The 17,531-nt window shown below is 49.7% G+C and overlaps 1 protein-coding gene across 1 annotated transcript in view; it reads left to right on the plus strand.

Annotated features, from left to right (window-relative positions):
- Positions 1 to 16,666, plus strand: part of LOC311148931 (zinc finger protein 609-like) — a 92,768-nt gene extending 76,102 nt beyond the window's left edge. Inside the window, exons 3-8 of the mRNA XM_084185963.1 lie at positions 4,783 to 4,870; positions 6,977 to 9,374; positions 9,584 to 10,025; positions 10,426 to 10,764; positions 11,041 to 11,119; positions 13,248 to 16,666. Of these exons, the coding sequence (XP_084042089.1) occupies positions 4,783 to 4,870; positions 6,977 to 9,374; positions 9,584 to 10,025; positions 10,426 to 10,764; positions 11,041 to 11,114 (3,341 nt within the window). The 3' untranslated portion in view covers positions 11,115 to 11,119; positions 13,248 to 16,666. The remainder of the gene's footprint in view (positions 1 to 4,782; positions 4,871 to 6,976; positions 9,375 to 9,583; positions 10,026 to 10,425; positions 10,765 to 11,040; positions 11,120 to 13,247) is intronic.
- Positions 16,667 to 17,531: the final 865 nt, after the last annotated feature.

Here is a 17,531-nt window from a genome sequence, read left to right on the forward strand (position 1 = left end):
TGAAGGGATTTCATTCCTTTATCACCTCAGTCGATGGGCACCGCTCCCACTCAGATTAAGGCCTTTATCACTGTTATCAGCACTTTCGACAATGTAGAAAAATCCCACGCCGCTCTCGTCAACACAATGCCTTTTTAAACGTCAATTAAGAACATAAAGTCTGACTTTCAGGCTGGATGGGACTGTGCACTGGTGGCTGACGCCATGTTATTCATCCTCCAGCCATTTATATAGATGGCTTTTGTCCACTCTAGTCTATTTGACCTGCAGTTGGTGAATGGGGAAACATATAATACGACAAGTTAAATGAGAATGGTGCCTGGGAGCAGGGGTCACAGTGCCTGGGGGCCTCGGACGACCTGCAGACTCGACCCACCGCAGGGGAGGGGGGGCCTTAGGGGCCACGGGGAGGAGGATTACGGGGTCCATGCCTGCCCATTAATGAAAGGCCTTCCACCGGGGGAAGTTGAAACTGGTGACCCAGGCAGGAGAGGCCTTCCGGACCCCCAGGCTCCCTCTGGGAGCTTGTCAGCTCTTTGTTGCCATTAGAGAGGCTTTTGATGGGGGAGGCGAGGAGGGATGAGCGGAGCAGGGCTGGTGGTGATCTTTGTTGCCATTAGGGCGGCCTTTGATGGGGGAGGTGAGGAGAAGTGGTCTTTGTTACTCTGCGGGGGCAGTGGGAGGGAATGGGTTCCTAGCTGGTGCACTTGAGAATCAACATGGGGGCAACCGGTTCATATAATATAATATAATATGCCATTTAGCAGACGCTTTTATCCAAAGCGACTTACAGTCATGCGTGCATACATTTTTTTTTGTGTATGGGTGGTCCCGGGGATCGAACCCACTACCTTGGCGTTACAAGCGCCGTGCTTCTTTCTCACTCCCTGTATCTTGCCATTTCACTTTTCTTATTACTCTTTTTTCTGTCCATTTCTTTCTGGGCCTCTCTCTCTCTTTTGCTGTTGCTTACTTTCGCTTCCTGGGCCTTTCTGCTTCCTGGGCCTTTCTGCTTCCTGGGCTCGATACAAATGGGCCAGGCTAACTCGGATGAATTTACGGGGAAGGGGACAAGCCTATTTTGGTTGCAGTATTTTTTTTTCCACCTGCTAAATCCAGTCATTTTAACCAACTGTAATACGTTCAGAGACTACTTGACTCCTTCACACAAACCCTTATAAAGTCCAGAAAGATGTGCAACTCGGCCATGGAGAAGCAAAAGGAATCCTCCAACCCTATCTGGAGATCTGCTCTCTGGTTGAGGAAGACCCCGGCAAGTGGAGCTTGTAATCTGAGTTTGGACTTGTCTGCCACGCCAGTTTGCTGCTCTTGGTAAGCGCAGTCTGCAGAGAGGTATGCAAAACAGCCGCAGAGTCCCACACCGCAAGTATGAAAAACAGCCTGGCTTTTCCTCTCCACAATGAGCCATTCTCCCAACTGGCTCTCTTCTACGTGCCCTACAAACCCCAGGCGGGCTCGCTGGGAGGGGAGAGAGAGAGAGACGGACACACATTGTATTCTTACCCTTAGCAGACTCCATGTTCAGACTCTGTTCTGCTCTGGGAAGGTTCAGTGCCTGGGGGTTATGTGTAGTGGGGGCTTGGTGCCTATGGATTGTGTGTGGAAGTGATTGAGGGAGTTATTTTGTTTTCTTGTCGAAGAACTCCCCAGTGCTCGTGTGGTGGGTCACCTGCTGAAGCTAGGCTAACGCTAGCCCTACTTGTGAACAGATGGAGACTAGTCATCGCTGGGTTTTCTCATTGTCTAAGTGCGCCAGCCCTGCCCCCACCGCCACCCCGCCCTTATAATCTCTTCAGTGAGGAATAAACTCCTAATCTGTCTAAGACTAAACCCCAACGGCCCTGGAAGCTCAACATACAGAGCTCACTTTGTTTACATGTTTGCTTTGTGTGAGTCATATCGGTTTCACACTCTGAGTGTCTGTCTTCACTGAGTGAAAGACCAGGGTGAGAACAAAAGCTTTACAGGTCTGCCCAGGTTGAGAAACCGGCAGTATTTCCAGCAACAACAAATGCAGGCCAAGCGAAAACGTAGAGGGAGGCAGGGGCCGTGCCGAGAGCTCTCCTGAGCTTTATAAAAACTGAATTAGCCTTCAAACCGCTGTCAGAAATGTAGCTTTAATGCGGGCAGACTCCCATTACCGCCAATGACTTATCTGGCACACAGAGGTCACTATCAGGGTATGGGATTGAAGCGAGCTGCAGGCTTTCAGGCCTAACCTCCTGAAAGCAACACTGTGTGGCCTTTTTACCACTGTTGTTTTTTACTCATGCTGTGGTTACGTTCATACACACAGCTCACACACTTCACATAGACTAGGCTACATTCACACACACACACAGATAACACACTTCAACTCAAACCTGTGTTTTACCATTTATATATGTGATTTCGGGGACTTCCCTCACCTGCTTAAAGCACTTATGTGATTTCGGGGACTACTTTCGAGTTGTGTTTAATGGACAGTATCAGATTTTTAATGTCTTGGCACAGACTATGACTTCCCTTTACGAGGCTCCGGAGTTGAACCTCAGCATCGCCTGCCATTTGAAATAACATTTGCGTGCCTGAGCAAATGACATGGAATTGGCAGAGGCTTCATTTTGTCTTGCACCTTTCCCAAGCAATGGAACCCCGGTTCAAGTTCAGTGATAGGCCTAATGGTTACCTTTCCAACAATGTGCTGATGTCATGCTAACTCTTTGCAGATGGGATAATTGCTTCCAAAGCTGTTCTGTCTGCCTACACGTAAACTCACGCAAGTTCATCATTGATTGTTTGAACGGCTCGTCCCGTTGAACCGGTATTGTCTCATTTGTTATGCCAGTAACTTCTCTTCTGTTGTCGTTTTTCTGCTCTGACAGTTCAAATCTATCGGAACGGTTGGAAAGCGTTGGACAGCTATAGGCTTTTGAGTTAATGGTACATTGTCCCCTGTAGCTCAGTTGGTAGAGCATGGCGCTTGCAACGCCAGGGTTGTGGGTTCGTTCCCACGGGGGGGGCAGTATGAAAAATGTATGCACTCACTAACTGTAAGTCGCTCTGGTTAAGGGCGTCTGCTAAATGCCTAAAAATGTTTTTTTTTAAATACTCCCTTTCTTGAAACCAAACAAATATTCTGCACTTGAGTTAAGCAACATTATCTGGAGTGTGCTGTGTAAACACAGTCATTGTGACTGATATTTATGAGAGAAGCTGCTAAGGCAAAATGGTCGGCTGACTGAGTTCAGTTCAATTATGAAAGCCAAAGCCCCTGGGGGAATGTCTCAATGAAATTGAGTGTATGTGTGGTAGTGATTCTTTGGAAGCTCATCCTGTGATACCAACTGCCCCCTAGTGGTCTAAGAAGCACATGGCAGTCTCTCTCAGCAGCCAGGCACACAGATGAGTCGAGCCTCACTCCTCCACTTCCCCGCACTCTGCTAGTATCAAAGCGTCTGTCAGCCGATGCGCAAACCATTCGAGAGACAAATTGAAGGCGACAGACCTGGGCTTTGGCAACCAGGGAACTCTTTTATATGCCTCAGCTGTTTCCTTCCCCGACACGAAAATACAACCTTTTTTCTTCTGTGGAGCCTCTGCAGTCTGCAGGCAGCAATGTCATTTGGAGGACACCCCCCTCCCCCCCCGTTGTTTTCCCTCCTCCTCCATCCCTCGCTCAGCTGCATACAAATGGCCGTCTGTCAGTGTACTGTGCTGCACCTAGGCCCTGTAATCAGGAACTGCTCTGTTCTAATGGAGGCGGGAGGCGGGAGGTGTGTGTGTGTGTGTGTGTGCACTTCCAACAGGGAAACCAGCGTGCTGAATACTGAACAGTCGCACCTATTCTATTCAATACTCTGACATAGACCTGAATGTTGCTTGGCGCCGTCTTTTCTCTTGAGGAATTAATATGAAACCAATGAGTAGTATGACAGCTTTTTAGTACAGAGTTTTATGTTTACTAGTACTGATGAGTGGGAAAAATCGATAGTTACATATCGGGGATATGATTTTTGACGATATATCAATTCGTATCATTTTGACAATATCGCAATATTATTTTTGCGCTAGTTGGCTGTGCCTTATCTTGACCTCAATCTTCTTTTTAAATACGGAACCAACATGTTTTCATCTCTGTTATTTCCATGACCGATCAGAACCTGTTTTCTCACGTCTCTCTCTTGTCCCTCTGCAGCAGACATATGGTGACCAATATGTTTGGAACATCGGATCTCAACAAAATCACAGTATCGAATCGCAAAACATATAGCATCATGAGAATCGCAATACATATAGAATAATGAGAATCGCAATACATATAGAATCATGAGAATCGCAATACATATCATATCGGCACCTAAGTATCGTGATACTGTATCGTGCGTGATATTGTATCGTGATACTGTATCGTGAGGTTCCTATTTACTGGCCTATATTGTCCAGGCTGACAAGTATTTTTGATGGAAATTGTAATGTTATGCTAATAAGCAGTGTGATTATGTGTGTTATATATTAATATTATATATTCGTTATGTGTGTGTTCAATCAATCTAATTTATTTCATAAAGCCATTTTTACATCAGCGGTTGTCACAGTGCTTTACAAATACCCAGCCGAAAACCTCAGCGCAAGCAACGCCGAGGCAGGAAGCACAGTGGCTAGGACAAACTCCCTAGAAGGCAGAATTGCATGATGGTTGGGTTTGCACCCTTGACCGATGAAGGAAGACATGAGATGACAGTTCCTCTGTGATCATTCCTCCTTTCCCTCTCCTCCCAGGCATGCTGGTAGTTAACGTGACCTGGAGAAACAAGACCTATGTAGGCACCCTCCTGGACTGCACCAGGCACGACTGGGCTCCGCCAAGGTAAGCATACAGTAACCCACTAAACACAAACGCACTGGAAACGCATGCACGCACTCACACACACACTCACACACACGTTCAAACTGAACATTGTCTGTCAGACACTTGAACTGACAGATATTGGTACTAAAGGCCTCTCGAGGGCAGATTCCCCCCCATAGCTTATCCTTTGCTCGGAGCCAGCCATTATGAATGAAATATCCTTTGGCAACGTCTCCAAAGCTTTTCCCCCGCTGACACAGGGCTTTTGAAATGATTTTTCTCTTCCTCCTCTGCCATCTATCCTGTCGAGGCACCACAGAGCTTTCATAGACTTCTACTAAACACCTGAGTGCGGTCTGTCCAAAGCCTGCTGGGTCTTAGTGTCCTCAATGATGTTCGAAGGCTTGAAAGCTAGCTGTGGAACAGAATCTGGTAGTGTTATCAATAGGTAGTAGGCTATTTGATTTATTTTTCATTGCTGTCAATGGTGGGAGACGAGGAAGGTCTTAGTATATTTTATTATCAGTAGGTTGAGTGTGTAGTGGTGTTCCCACAGTGTTCTATAGCAGCGGACAACCGGAATCAAACATGGCCGCTGGCCAGTCCCAGGATGGAGAAGGGGAGACCATATTGTACATGGGGAAATCAAGATGAAACATGTATAGCCATCATCCATTCACATCAGAGCTACTTTGTAGATTGTTTAAATTCTATTAAAGGTTTGCCACCTGTAGTACAATGAAGCATTTATCAAAGGTCTATAAGACTATACGGCCCGAAAGAGTTGGTAGGTAATTGCTTCACCGTGTGTTGGCAAGTAAGATAAACAATAGCTATAGTGATGTAAGTAATCGTCCTGCATCCCCATAGCTTTGTGTGCAACACTGTAATCTACAATTTGTCAGTGGTCATGTAGAACAACCCAGTCACTCATGTTATTATCAAAGATCTGCTGTCATCTTTCCCGCCATGCAACACATCTTTTGATAGAGCTCTGTGACTCGTCTCGCTCTCTCACTCTACTTCTCTTTCTGTACCTCGCTCTACGTCGCGGTCTACGTCTTTCTCTCTCTTTACTGCTCTCTACATACCTCTCTCTCTCTACCCCTCTATCTACCTCTCTCTCTCTACCCCTCTCTCTCTACCTCTATCTCTCTACCTCTATCTCTCTACTTCTCTCTCACCCCTCTATCTCTCTACCCCTCTCTCTCTCTACCTCTCTCTCTCTACCTCTATCTATCTCTCTACCTCTCTCTCTACTTCTCTCTACCTCTATCTCTCTCTACCTCTCTCTCTACCTCTCTGCCTCTCTTTCTCTCTCTCTCCATCTATATCTCTACCTCTCTCTCTACTTCTCTCTCTACCTCTCTCTCTACTTCTCTCTCTGCCTCTCTCTCTACCTCTATCTCTCTACCTCTATCTCTCTACCTCTATCTCTCTACCCCTCTCTCTACCTCTCTCTCTATCTCTATCTCTCTACCTCTATCTCTCTACCCCTCTCTCTATCTCTACCTCTATCTCTCTACCTCTATCTCTCTACCTCTATCTCTCTACCTCTATCTCTCTACCTCTATCTCTCTACCTCTATCTCTCTACCTCTATCTCTCTACCTCTATCTCTCTACCTCTATCTCTCTACCTCTATCTCTCTACCTCTATCTCTCTACCTCTATCTCTACCTCTATCTCTATCTCTCTCTCTCTACCGCTATCTCTCTACCCCTTGTTGGCCGTTGTGTAAAGGTGGGATGTTATCTCCTCCTATCTGATCAGCCTAATCCTGTCGAGCTCCGTGGCGCTTGGCGATCTGTCAGAACACACTGGGCTGTCGAGATTGAGGGATAACGAGAGGATCAGAATCCGTCGCAGGTCCAGGTCCTCTCCCAGGGCCTGCTAGTAACATCCCTCCTCGGAGCGGTGATGATTCAGAGACCGAGAATTACAACAGGATTGAGAGAGCTCCATTGAGTGGTTCACCACCTTTAGTTAGTATTGTTTTAATATCTAGCTTTTATTGGCTGTTGGTGGGGATTCATGAGGGAAGTGAGTTCTCTGGTTGGAGGCTCTGTTATTGTGGGGGGATAATGGCGGATAGGTTTAATTCTCTGGTTTTGGTTTTCCCCCAGGTTCTGTGAGTCCCCCTCCAGTGACTTGGAGATGAAGAACGGCCGAGGCCGGGGCAAGAGGATGAGGCCTAACGGAAACACACCCGTCAACGAGAACAGCAACTCGTCAGACAACAAGGGAAGCGGCACCAGCAAGACGCGCGGTGCCAACAGCAGCAGCAAGGGCCGGCGGGGCACGCCGCCCAACAGCAACACAGAGGACGTTAAGGCCAGCCCTTCGTCGGCTAACAAGCGCAAGAACAAGCCCGCCTCAGACATGGAGCCCAACTCCAGCTCGGAGGACACCAAGGGCAGCAAGCGCATGCGCACCAACTCCAACAGCGGCCCTGGAGGACTGCCCCAGACGCCTCACGCCGTCCTCCCCGGCAAACCCGGCATCAAGGCGGAGCCGCTGCCCCCGCAGCAGCTCGACCGCAACTGCCCTTCGCCGGTGCTCATTGACTGCCCGCACCCCAACTGCAACAAGAAGTACAAGCACATGAATGGCCTCAAGTACCACCAGGCCCGCGCCCACAATGACGATGACATCAAGCTGGACATGGACGGGGACAGTGAGTACGGGGAGGACTCTACGCTCCACCCCGATCCGAGCAGCTTCAATGGGGCTTCCATCTCTCAAAAGGGCTGCTTGTCACCGGCCCGCTCAATCACGCCCAAGGGTAGGGGCTTTGAGGCCCAGACTCCGTCACCCTCCTCGGGGAAGTTTGTCTCCAAGCAGAGTAAAAAGAAGCCGTGCGAGGCCGACCCAGAGGCGGGGGGCATGCCCGTGGACGGCTGTGAGGACGGGCCCTGCCTAACGGACGAGGCCAGCAATGACGGCCTGGACTACAAGAAGGACAAGGCCAAGAAGACGGGCGGACAAGCTGGCTCCAAGGCGGACAAGCTGGCCCAGAAGGGTGTGAAGTCAACACGGCCCAACGCCCCGACCATACCACCTCAGCAGCTCTACTCCCTACAGACGGCAGGCGGCTTCCCTGCAGCCAGCCCTGGCTCCACCCCTGCCGTGGGCTCAGCAGTTCAGTCTGTCCCCAAGAGCCCCCAGCTAAAAGCCATCCAGCCCAAGCCCTCTGCCCTGGGAGACCCCTCGCCTGTGAACACAGCGCTGAGCGGCTCCAAGGACAAGAAGAAGAAAAAGGAAAAGAAGAAGAAGGAGGATGTGGGAAAGGAGGGAGACAGCCCCAAAGGGAGAGGAGGAAAGCCCGAGGAAGGTAAGAGCCCGTATTCTGAATCTTCGGACCCGGGGAGCAAAGGCGACGGGCTGCTGAACGGCTCGTCAGACCCCCACCAGAGCAGGCTGGCCAGCATCAAGGCCGAGGCGGACAAGATCTACAGCTTCACCGACAACGCTCCCAGTCCCTCCATCGGCGTGGCCAGCAGGATAGAGGCCGGAGGCATGGCCCAGCCCCTCACCCCGCTCCATGTGGTCACACAGAACGGAGCCGACAACTCCTCGGTGAAGACCAACAGCCCAGCCTACTCAGACATCTCGGACGCGGGCGAGGACGGCGAGGGCCGGGTGGAGGGCGTCAAGGGAGTCAAGTCCGAGGAGCAGGCCACTCGAGAGGGGGCCAAGAAGGCCCTGTTCCCCACCCAAACGGCCAGCAAGGAGTCTCCCTACTACCCCGGCTACGAGACTTACTACTCCCCGAACTACGCCAACCCTAACCCTAGCCCGGGGGTGTCGGCCACGGGGGTCGCGCAACAGGAGGGGGCCCAGGTCAAGGTGAAAAAAGAGGAGCAGGAGGGGCCAGGCGAGGAGGACCGTAAGGTCAAGCAGGAGCAGCAGGAGGAGCGTAAGCCCGAGATAGGTGCCTCTGGGCCGGGACAACAGCAGCAGCAACAGGCCTCGGTCATCCAGCAGCGCTCCAACATGTACATGCAGCCTCTCTACTACAACCAGTACGCCTACGTTCCCCAGTACGCCTACCACCCGGACCAGGCCTACCACAACCACCTGATGAACACCAACCCGGCCTACCGGCAGCAGTATGACGAGCGGCAGCGGCAGGCGGCAGCCGAGCAGCACCGCGCCGCAGAGAAGAAATCAGACGCTGCTGGAAAAGAGCGAGAGGGCTCCTCGGGGAAGGAGCGGGGTGAGGAATGGAAGCAGAAGGCTTTGGTTCCCCCCACCCTCTCCAAGGCTCCCAGTCTCACAGACCTGGGCAAAGGCGGGCTGCCCCAGGGCAAGCCGCCCAAAGAGCCCTCGTCCTCCTTGGAGCAGGCCAAGTCATCAGTCATCATGCCCAAGGGGGAGGACGCCAAGGTGCCGGCCCAGCAGGCTGAGGGGATGAAGATGAAGCTGAGTGAAGGAGGACACCACGGGAAGGGGGAGGAGCCCAAGGCGGGCATGGAGTCGGGCAGGCCGTCTGCCATGGAGCAGGCCATGTGGTACAGACAGGTAACCTGACACGGTTGAGTTTGAATCTGCTGATTGTGATTGGATGATAGAAAAATTTATGTAGCAAGACACCAAAATGATCAGTATCAAACTGAGTAGAAGTGCATGCTGGTTTGTGTATTTTGGGAAATGTTTAAGTGAAGGTACATTTTTGTAGGACAAAACTGATGAGATGTTGTCTGTAATGAGATGTTTTGTGTTGTTTTCAGGAGCCAGACTCACGGCTGTGGCCTTACCTATACCCCAGCAAATACCCCGAGGCCCACAAACAACAGGAGGAGGAGCAGCGCAACAGGGAAAGAGACAGAGACCGAGGAGAGAGGGACCGAGACAACAGAGACAGGGAACGGGAACGAGACCGAGACAGAGACCGAAAGTGCAGGGACGAGAGGGCTCGGCCCAAAGATGCCACCCCCAAGGAGGAGTGTAAAGAGGGGTCTGAGCCCCGGTTGTCTTCGGCCTCGGAGGAACACCGGGGGGTGGGAAAGGACCCGAGGGCCACCGCTGGCCACATGCAGTTCTCCTCTCCCCTGGCCCAGCACCAGGGTTACATGCCCTACATGCACGGAGCCTACGCTTACGGCCAGGGCTACGACCCCAGCCACCCGGGCTACCGCGGGATGCCCTCAGTCATGATGCAGAACTACCCTGGTAAGAGTTAATGCCACTGCTTACAGTATACATTGCATTCAGAAAGTATTCAGACCCCTTCCCTTTTTCCACATTTTGTTACGTTACAGACTTATTTTAAAATGGATTAAATGGCTTTTTTCCCTCATCAATCTCCACACAATACCCCTTAATGACAAAGCGAAAACAGCTTTTTAGAAATTTTTGCAAATGTATTCAAAATATTTCCGAATGCACTGTACATACAGCTCTGCCATTGGATTGTTTAAATCTGTATTATGATGATGTACAAAATTGGCTTATATAAAATAAGACTGAGTGAACCCTGATATGCATTCATTTTCAGGTTTCTTTGATGGTAAATGGGAACACTTAATCGACTCGCGTGTCATGGTGTTTAACCTCCTCTGTCACCCCCCAGGCTCCTACTACTCCTTCTCCCCCTACGGCAGTAAGATGGGGCCGGGCGAGGAGGGCGGCGAGAAGGCCTCGCGGGCCAGCCCCACGGTCAGTGGCAAGTCGTCCTCCGAGGCCAAGGCATTGGACATCCTTCACCAGCACGCCAGCCAGTACAAGAGCAAGTCGCCCACGGTCGGCGACAAGACCTCCTCGCGCGAACGGGAACGGGATCGCGCTGTGGCCGAGCGCGAACGAGACATGGACCGGCCGCGCTCCTCGCCCTCGCAGCGCATCATGCCTTCCCATCACCACCTGGGCTACCCGCTGCTCTCGGGGCAGTACGACCTGTCCTACGCCACAGGTAAGTGATGGATGGACGCCCACAAACAAGCTCAAGCACAAGGACACATCTCAGCCTTCAGCGTTGGCTAGCTCCTCAAATAGAACGCTGTTCTATGGTAGTCACCTAACTGTAAAATGATATAATTTTGTAAGGCCCTTTTCTCCTACCTAAGGTATTATGGAAAATAAAACAATAATAAAATATCATCCATAACTTGGTGTAAGTGTATTGACTAAATCTGAAGTTATTATTAGTGTATGGAGGCGTATCTAACGAGTGGCTCTTCCTTCACAGGTCTCTCCTCATCAGCCATAGTTGCCAGTCAGCAAGCCTCCGCCCCCTCCATGTACCCCCCTGCACGAAGATGAGGATGGTGAGGATCCCGCTTACACAGACACACACACACACACACACACACACACCACAAAACACACACACACAACACACCACCCACACACCACACACACACACCACAAAACACACACACACAACACACCACCCACACACCACACACACACACCACAAAACACACACACACAACACACCACCCACACACCACACACACACACACCACAAAACACACACACACCACACACACCACAAAACACACACACACAACACACCACCCACACACCACACACACACCACAAAACACACACACAACACACCACACACACACACACACCACACACACCACAAAACACACACACACCACACACACCACACCACCACACACACCACACCACCACACACACACACACACACACCACACACACACACACACACCACAAAACACACACCACAAAACACACACACACACACACAACACACACACACATTTCTTCCTGATGTTTAAACATGGTCTTTGATCCAGAAGGGGTGTGTTATGATGAGCCTCTGTTGGCCTACTTGACCAAAAGTATGTGGACACCTGCTCGTCGAACATCTCATTCCAAAATCATGGGCATTAATATGGAGTTGGTCCCCCCTTTGCTGCTATAACAGCCTCCACTCTTCTGGGAAGGATTTCCAGTAGATGTTGGAACATTGCTGTGGGGACTTTTCAGCAACAAGAGCATTCGTGATGTTGGGCGATTAGGCCTGGCTCGCATTCGCCGTTCCATTTCATCCCGAAGGTGTTCGATGGGGTTGAGGTCAGGGCTCTATGCAGGCCAGTCAAGTTCTTCCACACCGATCTCGACAAACCATTTCTGTATGGACCTCGCTTTGTGCACGGGGGCATTGTCATGCTGAAACAGGAAAGGGAAAGTTGGATGCACATAATTGTCTAGAATGTCATTGTATGCTGTAGCGTTAAGATTTCCCTTAAATCGGACCTAACCCCAACCATGAAAAACAGCCCCAGACCATTATTCCTCCTCCACCAAACTTTACAGTTGGCACTATGCATTCAGGCAGGTAGCGTTCTCCTGGCATCCGCCAAACCCAGATTAGTGATTCATCACTCCAGAGAACGCATTTCCACTGCTCCAGAGTCCAATGGCGGCGAGCTTTACACCACTCTAGCCAACGCTTGGCGCTGCGCATGGTGATCTTAGGCTTGTGTGCGGCTGCTCGGCCATGGAAACCACAGGAGGTTGGTGGCACCTAAATTGGGGAGGACGGGCTCGTGGTAATGGCTGGAGCGGAATAAATGAATGGTGTCAAATACATCAAACACATGGTTTCAATTTACTCTGTTCCGACCATTATTATGAGCTGTCCTCCCCTCAGCAGCCTCCTGTGATGGAAACTCCTTTCATGAAGCTCCCGACGAACAGTTATTGTGCTGACGTTGCTTCCAGAGGCAGTTTGGAACTCGGTAGTGAGTGTTGCAACCGAGGACAGAATATTTTTACGCTCTTCAGCACTTGGTGGTCCCGTTCTGTGAACTGTGACGTTTCCAGTTCATAATAACAGCACTTACAGTTGACGGGGCAGCTCTAGCAGGGCCAAAATTTGACAAACTGACTTGTTGGAAAGGTGGCATCCTATGACGGTGCCACGTTGAAAGTCACTGATCTCTTCAGTATGGGCCATTCTACTGTCAATGTCTGTCTGTGGAGATTGCATGGTGGTGTGCTCGATTTTATACACCTGTCAGCGACGGATGTGGCTGAAATAGCCGAATCCACTCATTTGAAGGGGTATGTGTCCACATACTTTTGGCCGTGTAGTGTATCTCTATTTTTTTTACTGTACTGAGTTCCTTAGTCCAAAAATAAACGCTTCTGTCTGACTAGAGGGATTTCTGGTTGTTTGATGACAAGAATACACTGCAGTCTATGATGTCCTCTGCTGGACAAAATATGAACAAACATCAACTACATTTCATTGAACGCATCAGTGTATACAGTATGCGCGATTCTCTGTAGGGCCTAACTACAATATAGGTTTGATTAAGCAATGTTAATTACAGACCAATCATCTTGTTGAATGTGGATGTTAAATTCTTACCATTGCTGTCGTATAACTCTCCCTGTCTCTTTTTCCCCCCGTAGGGAGACCTGATTGGCTGACCTCGACCTTGCCTGGAGCCATGTGACTGGATCACATGAAGAAGCCTGCTGCAGAGCTCATTTTGAGACATCAGTTCAATGGTGTTTGTTGTATTTTTTTAGTTGTTTCTGCCTGGTTGTTCCGGCTGCTCTGTTTCCTCCTCCCTCCGCTAGTGTGATGGCCACCCCACGGCAAGGCTTCCCGTGGCTGGGTTGAGGGCTCGCCGAGCCCCCTCCTCTGGCCGGCCAGCCAGTCACTCCTTTGCACCATTCACGTGATGGACTAAAAGGTCTGAGGAACGGCCTGACGAGGCTGACACGTTCTTATGGGGTGAGGCCTTATCACACGGACTGCCATTTTGGAACTGGAGAGTGCATAGGGGAGAGGGGGTCGATCAGAAACATACTGGATTAAGTTTGAAATCACTACATGGAGTTATGGACTCATTGGATTGTTGGCTGACCCTGGGCTGACCCTGGGCTGACCCTGGGCTGACCCTGGGCTGACCCTGTGCTGACCCTGTGCTGACCCTGGGCCTTAGCGTAGTAGGGTTTTAGCTTGACTTGTGGGTTGTTTCATCCATCCACCAAACTACCCACTGACCCGTAGGACATTTTGAGACATTAATTGCAGTGGGGGGTGTCGTTGTTTGGGCCAGAGGGGTGACCGAAAGGGGAGAAACTGGTCTCTCCACCACTCTGGGCTTTCTATGCAAGCCTCTTCTCCTCATACTGACAGAGACAGCCCTCCTCTCCATCTGTTCAGTTTCAGGGGGAGGAACATTCAAGTTCACGCTCTGTTGAATCTGTATTAGTTTGTGTGAAAAGTTGTCATCCGCCTACTTGAGTTAATTCAGAGAGTAAAACAATGTTGTTGTTTTTTTGTACGAGGCTTTTTATTTTTGTGCGTGGTTCGTTCTACAGCATTAGTCTCCACACTATTCATGTTTTTTCATTATTTTAGCTGTTTATTTTTGTTCTTTTTTCCTTCATGTCTTGTTGGCTTGACGACCATGTTTCCATCTCACTCTGACCCAGTGGTAAAACAAACTCCTTCGGCTGTTTACGTCTGTGTCAAACGCTACTGACCTCTCTGTGGCGGCAGCGACCGCTGTCTCCCGGTTTCCTTTCCGAAAGGGTCAAAGGGTCATCCAGTTTACAGCTCCAATACATCCGCTACAGCGCTCAGCTGCTCAGCGACAGCCTTGAGGGAGGGGACATATCTATGGCTTAGAGAGGAGAGGAACAGAGAGGAGGGGGGATGCTCCATTCTGGTGCTCTCTAAGCTCTGTGACCCGGGAGGGAGGGAGGTTGCACTGATCAGAGAGGCTGACTGGACTCTTCACAGATGTTGCCTCTAGTTCCATCCAGCCATTCATCTTCACTGGGCACTGAGAGGGGGTCCCAGACAGACAGACAGGCAGACAGGCAGCCTGCCCAGCTCTTATAGTATACACGGGTTTTGTTTTGGCTGTTTTGGGCCCCAAGTGTCTGTCTGTGGACACTGTCTGGGACCTACACGACTACGTATGTGAACAGTCGGCAACTGTCTGCAAGCCACTGTCTGGCTGTTGCTGCTGCTAGTCTCTCACCAAACTGCATCATGGGATATCTGCAGTCCTCCCTCATCATTGGACATGTAAGAACACAAAGGGAAACTCTCTAGAGCTTGTCAATGGATGCTCAGTAGATATGGCTGCTGCACTCACTCTCCCTCTGTTCTGGCCTGTAGTCCTGGAGAGAGAGGCAGCTCTCTCCCTCTGTTCTGGCCTGTAGTCCTGGAGAGAGAGGCAGCTCTCTCCCTCTGTTCTGGCCTGTAGTCCTGGAGAGAGAGGCAGCTCTCTCCCTCTGTTCTGGCCTGTAGTCCTGGAGAGAGAGGCAGCTCTCTCCCTCTGTTCTGGCCTGTAGTCCTGGAGAGAGAGGCAGCTCACTCCTGTATATTTATTAGAGGACGTATAGTCGTGGAGTGCTGTGTTACTGGGAGTTGGCACATGCCCCTGTTATTTTTTTGGTGAATGAGCGTAATTGCAAAATGGAGTCTCCTGCAGGCCCACCTCCTCTCTCTCTCTCCTTTCCAACTATCTCTGTCTAGCTCTGTCGTGTGTGCCTGCATGGTGTAAGCATTATCCCCACACAACGTCCTTCCCAGTGGATTGCTTTGGGACACTGTTCCCATCTGCTCCCTCCTGCCCCTCTCACCACCCCTCCTCACTGTGTTCTTTCTGTTTATAGTGGACAGAGGAATTATTTTTAAAAGGTTGTTGGACGCTATCAGAAAATGTCATTTTTTTGTCTGTTAGGCTTCTCTTTTTTCTTCCTACTGTTGTTGACAAACTGTAGCTGCTTTATAACTGGTTCCCCTCCTACCCTTCAGTAGCCTGTTGTTGACAAACTGTAGCTGCTTTATAACTGGTTCCCCTCCTACCCTTCAGTAGCCTGTTGTTGACAAACTGTAGCTGCTTTATAACTGGTTCCCCTCCTACCCTTCAGTAGCCTGTTGTTGACAAACTGTAGCTGCTTTATAACTGGTTCCCCTCCTACCCTTCAGTAGCCTGTTGTTGACAAACTGTAGCTGCTTTATAACTGGTTCCCCTCCTACCCTTCAGTAGCCTGTTGTTGACAAACTGTAGCTGCTTTATAACTGGTTCCCCTCCTACCCTTCAGTAGCCCGTTGTTGCCACTCTTGAAGCTCATGATGCCATTTTAGTCCCCTCGTCGCACACGTTCCCAAGCCTCCTCACCCACCCTCAAGGAAAACAAGTCACATTTCAACATGTCATTGTAACCCCTGTTGGTGTGTTTTTGGTTCAATGAGATGCTGCTCGTGAATGCAGTGTATTGGGTGGGAGTTGTGTTATTACTGCCTGCTGGGATAGACAAAGGCTGAGAGCCAGGCTGAGAGCCAGGCTGAGAGCCAGGCTGAGAGCAGAGCAGCTGTCCACAGAGGAGTGATAGAGAGGTAGAACTCAGCAGATTCTTCCACTGCGTCCACTCTTCTCCCGCTAATGGTCCCCATTAATCCTGACGCCGCACAGCGCCCACTCAACCACTTGTCCGAAACAGTAAATCTGATTCGCCGTGATGCTTTTATTGCCCTTTATGGATCCGGCATACTTGGGAGCGCAGCACAGGAAATCTGAACTAATAAATTGGATTTGTGTTTTTTGTATTGTATACATAAATGTGATTTAGCGGGGGGGACTAGCCATTTGTTGTGCCAGAGGCGGTAAAACAGACCTCAACACCCCTAAAGTGGCGTTTATTCACCAAGAGATCAGTCGAATGCTATTAATGGTCTGCTATTATGAACAATTAAATAGACTGTGCTCAGAGCACTGCTCCCTGTGAGTACATCCATTCCAGTAATACCCTAATAGTTATCCTAATCAGACACGTTCCATTTTAATGCCCTGCTAAACACTAATATACAGTGGGGAAAAATAGTATTTAGTCAGCCACCAATTGTGCAAGTTCTCCCACTTAAAAAGATGAGAGAGGCCTGTAATTTTCATCATAGGTACACGTCAACTATGACAGACAAAATTAGAAAAAAAAATCCAGAAAATCACATTGTAGGATTTTTAATGAATTTATTTGCAAATTATGGTGGAAAATAAGTATTTGGTCAATAACACAAGTTTCTCAATACTTTGTTATATACCCTTTGTTGGCAATGACACAGGTCAAACGTTTTCTGTAAGTCTTCACAAGGTTTTCACACACTGTTGCTGGTATTTTGGCCCATTCCTCCATGCAGATCTCCTCTAGAGCAGTGATGTTTTGGGGCTGTCGCTGGGCAACACAGACTTTCAACTCCCTCCAAAGATTTTCTATGGGGTTGAGATCTGGAGACTGGCTAGGCCACTCCAGGACCTTGAAATGCTTCTTACGAAGCCACTCCTTCGTTGCCCGGGCGGTGTGTTTGGGATCATTGTCATGCTGAAAGACCCAGCCACGTTTCATCTTCAATGCCCTTGCTGATGGAAGGAGGTTTTCACTCAAAATCTCACAATACATGGCCCCATTCATTCTTTCCTTTACACGGATCAGTCGTCCTGGTCCCTTTGCAGAAAAACAGCCCCAAAGCATGATGTTTCCACCCCCATGCTTCACAGTAGGTATGGTGTTCTTTGGATGAAACTCAGCATTCTTTGTCCTCCAAACACGACGAGTTGAGTTTTTACCAAAAAGTTATATTTTGGTTTCATCTGACCATATGACATTCTCCCAATCCTCTTCTGGATCATCCAAATGCACTCTAGCAAACTTCAGACAGGCCTGGACATG

Source organism: Coregonus lavaretus (assembly GCF_964263955.1).
Source record: "Coregonus lavaretus genome assembly, chromosome: 21".
NCBI lineage: Eukaryota > Metazoa > Chordata > Actinopteri > Salmoniformes > Salmonidae > Coregonus > Coregonus lavaretus.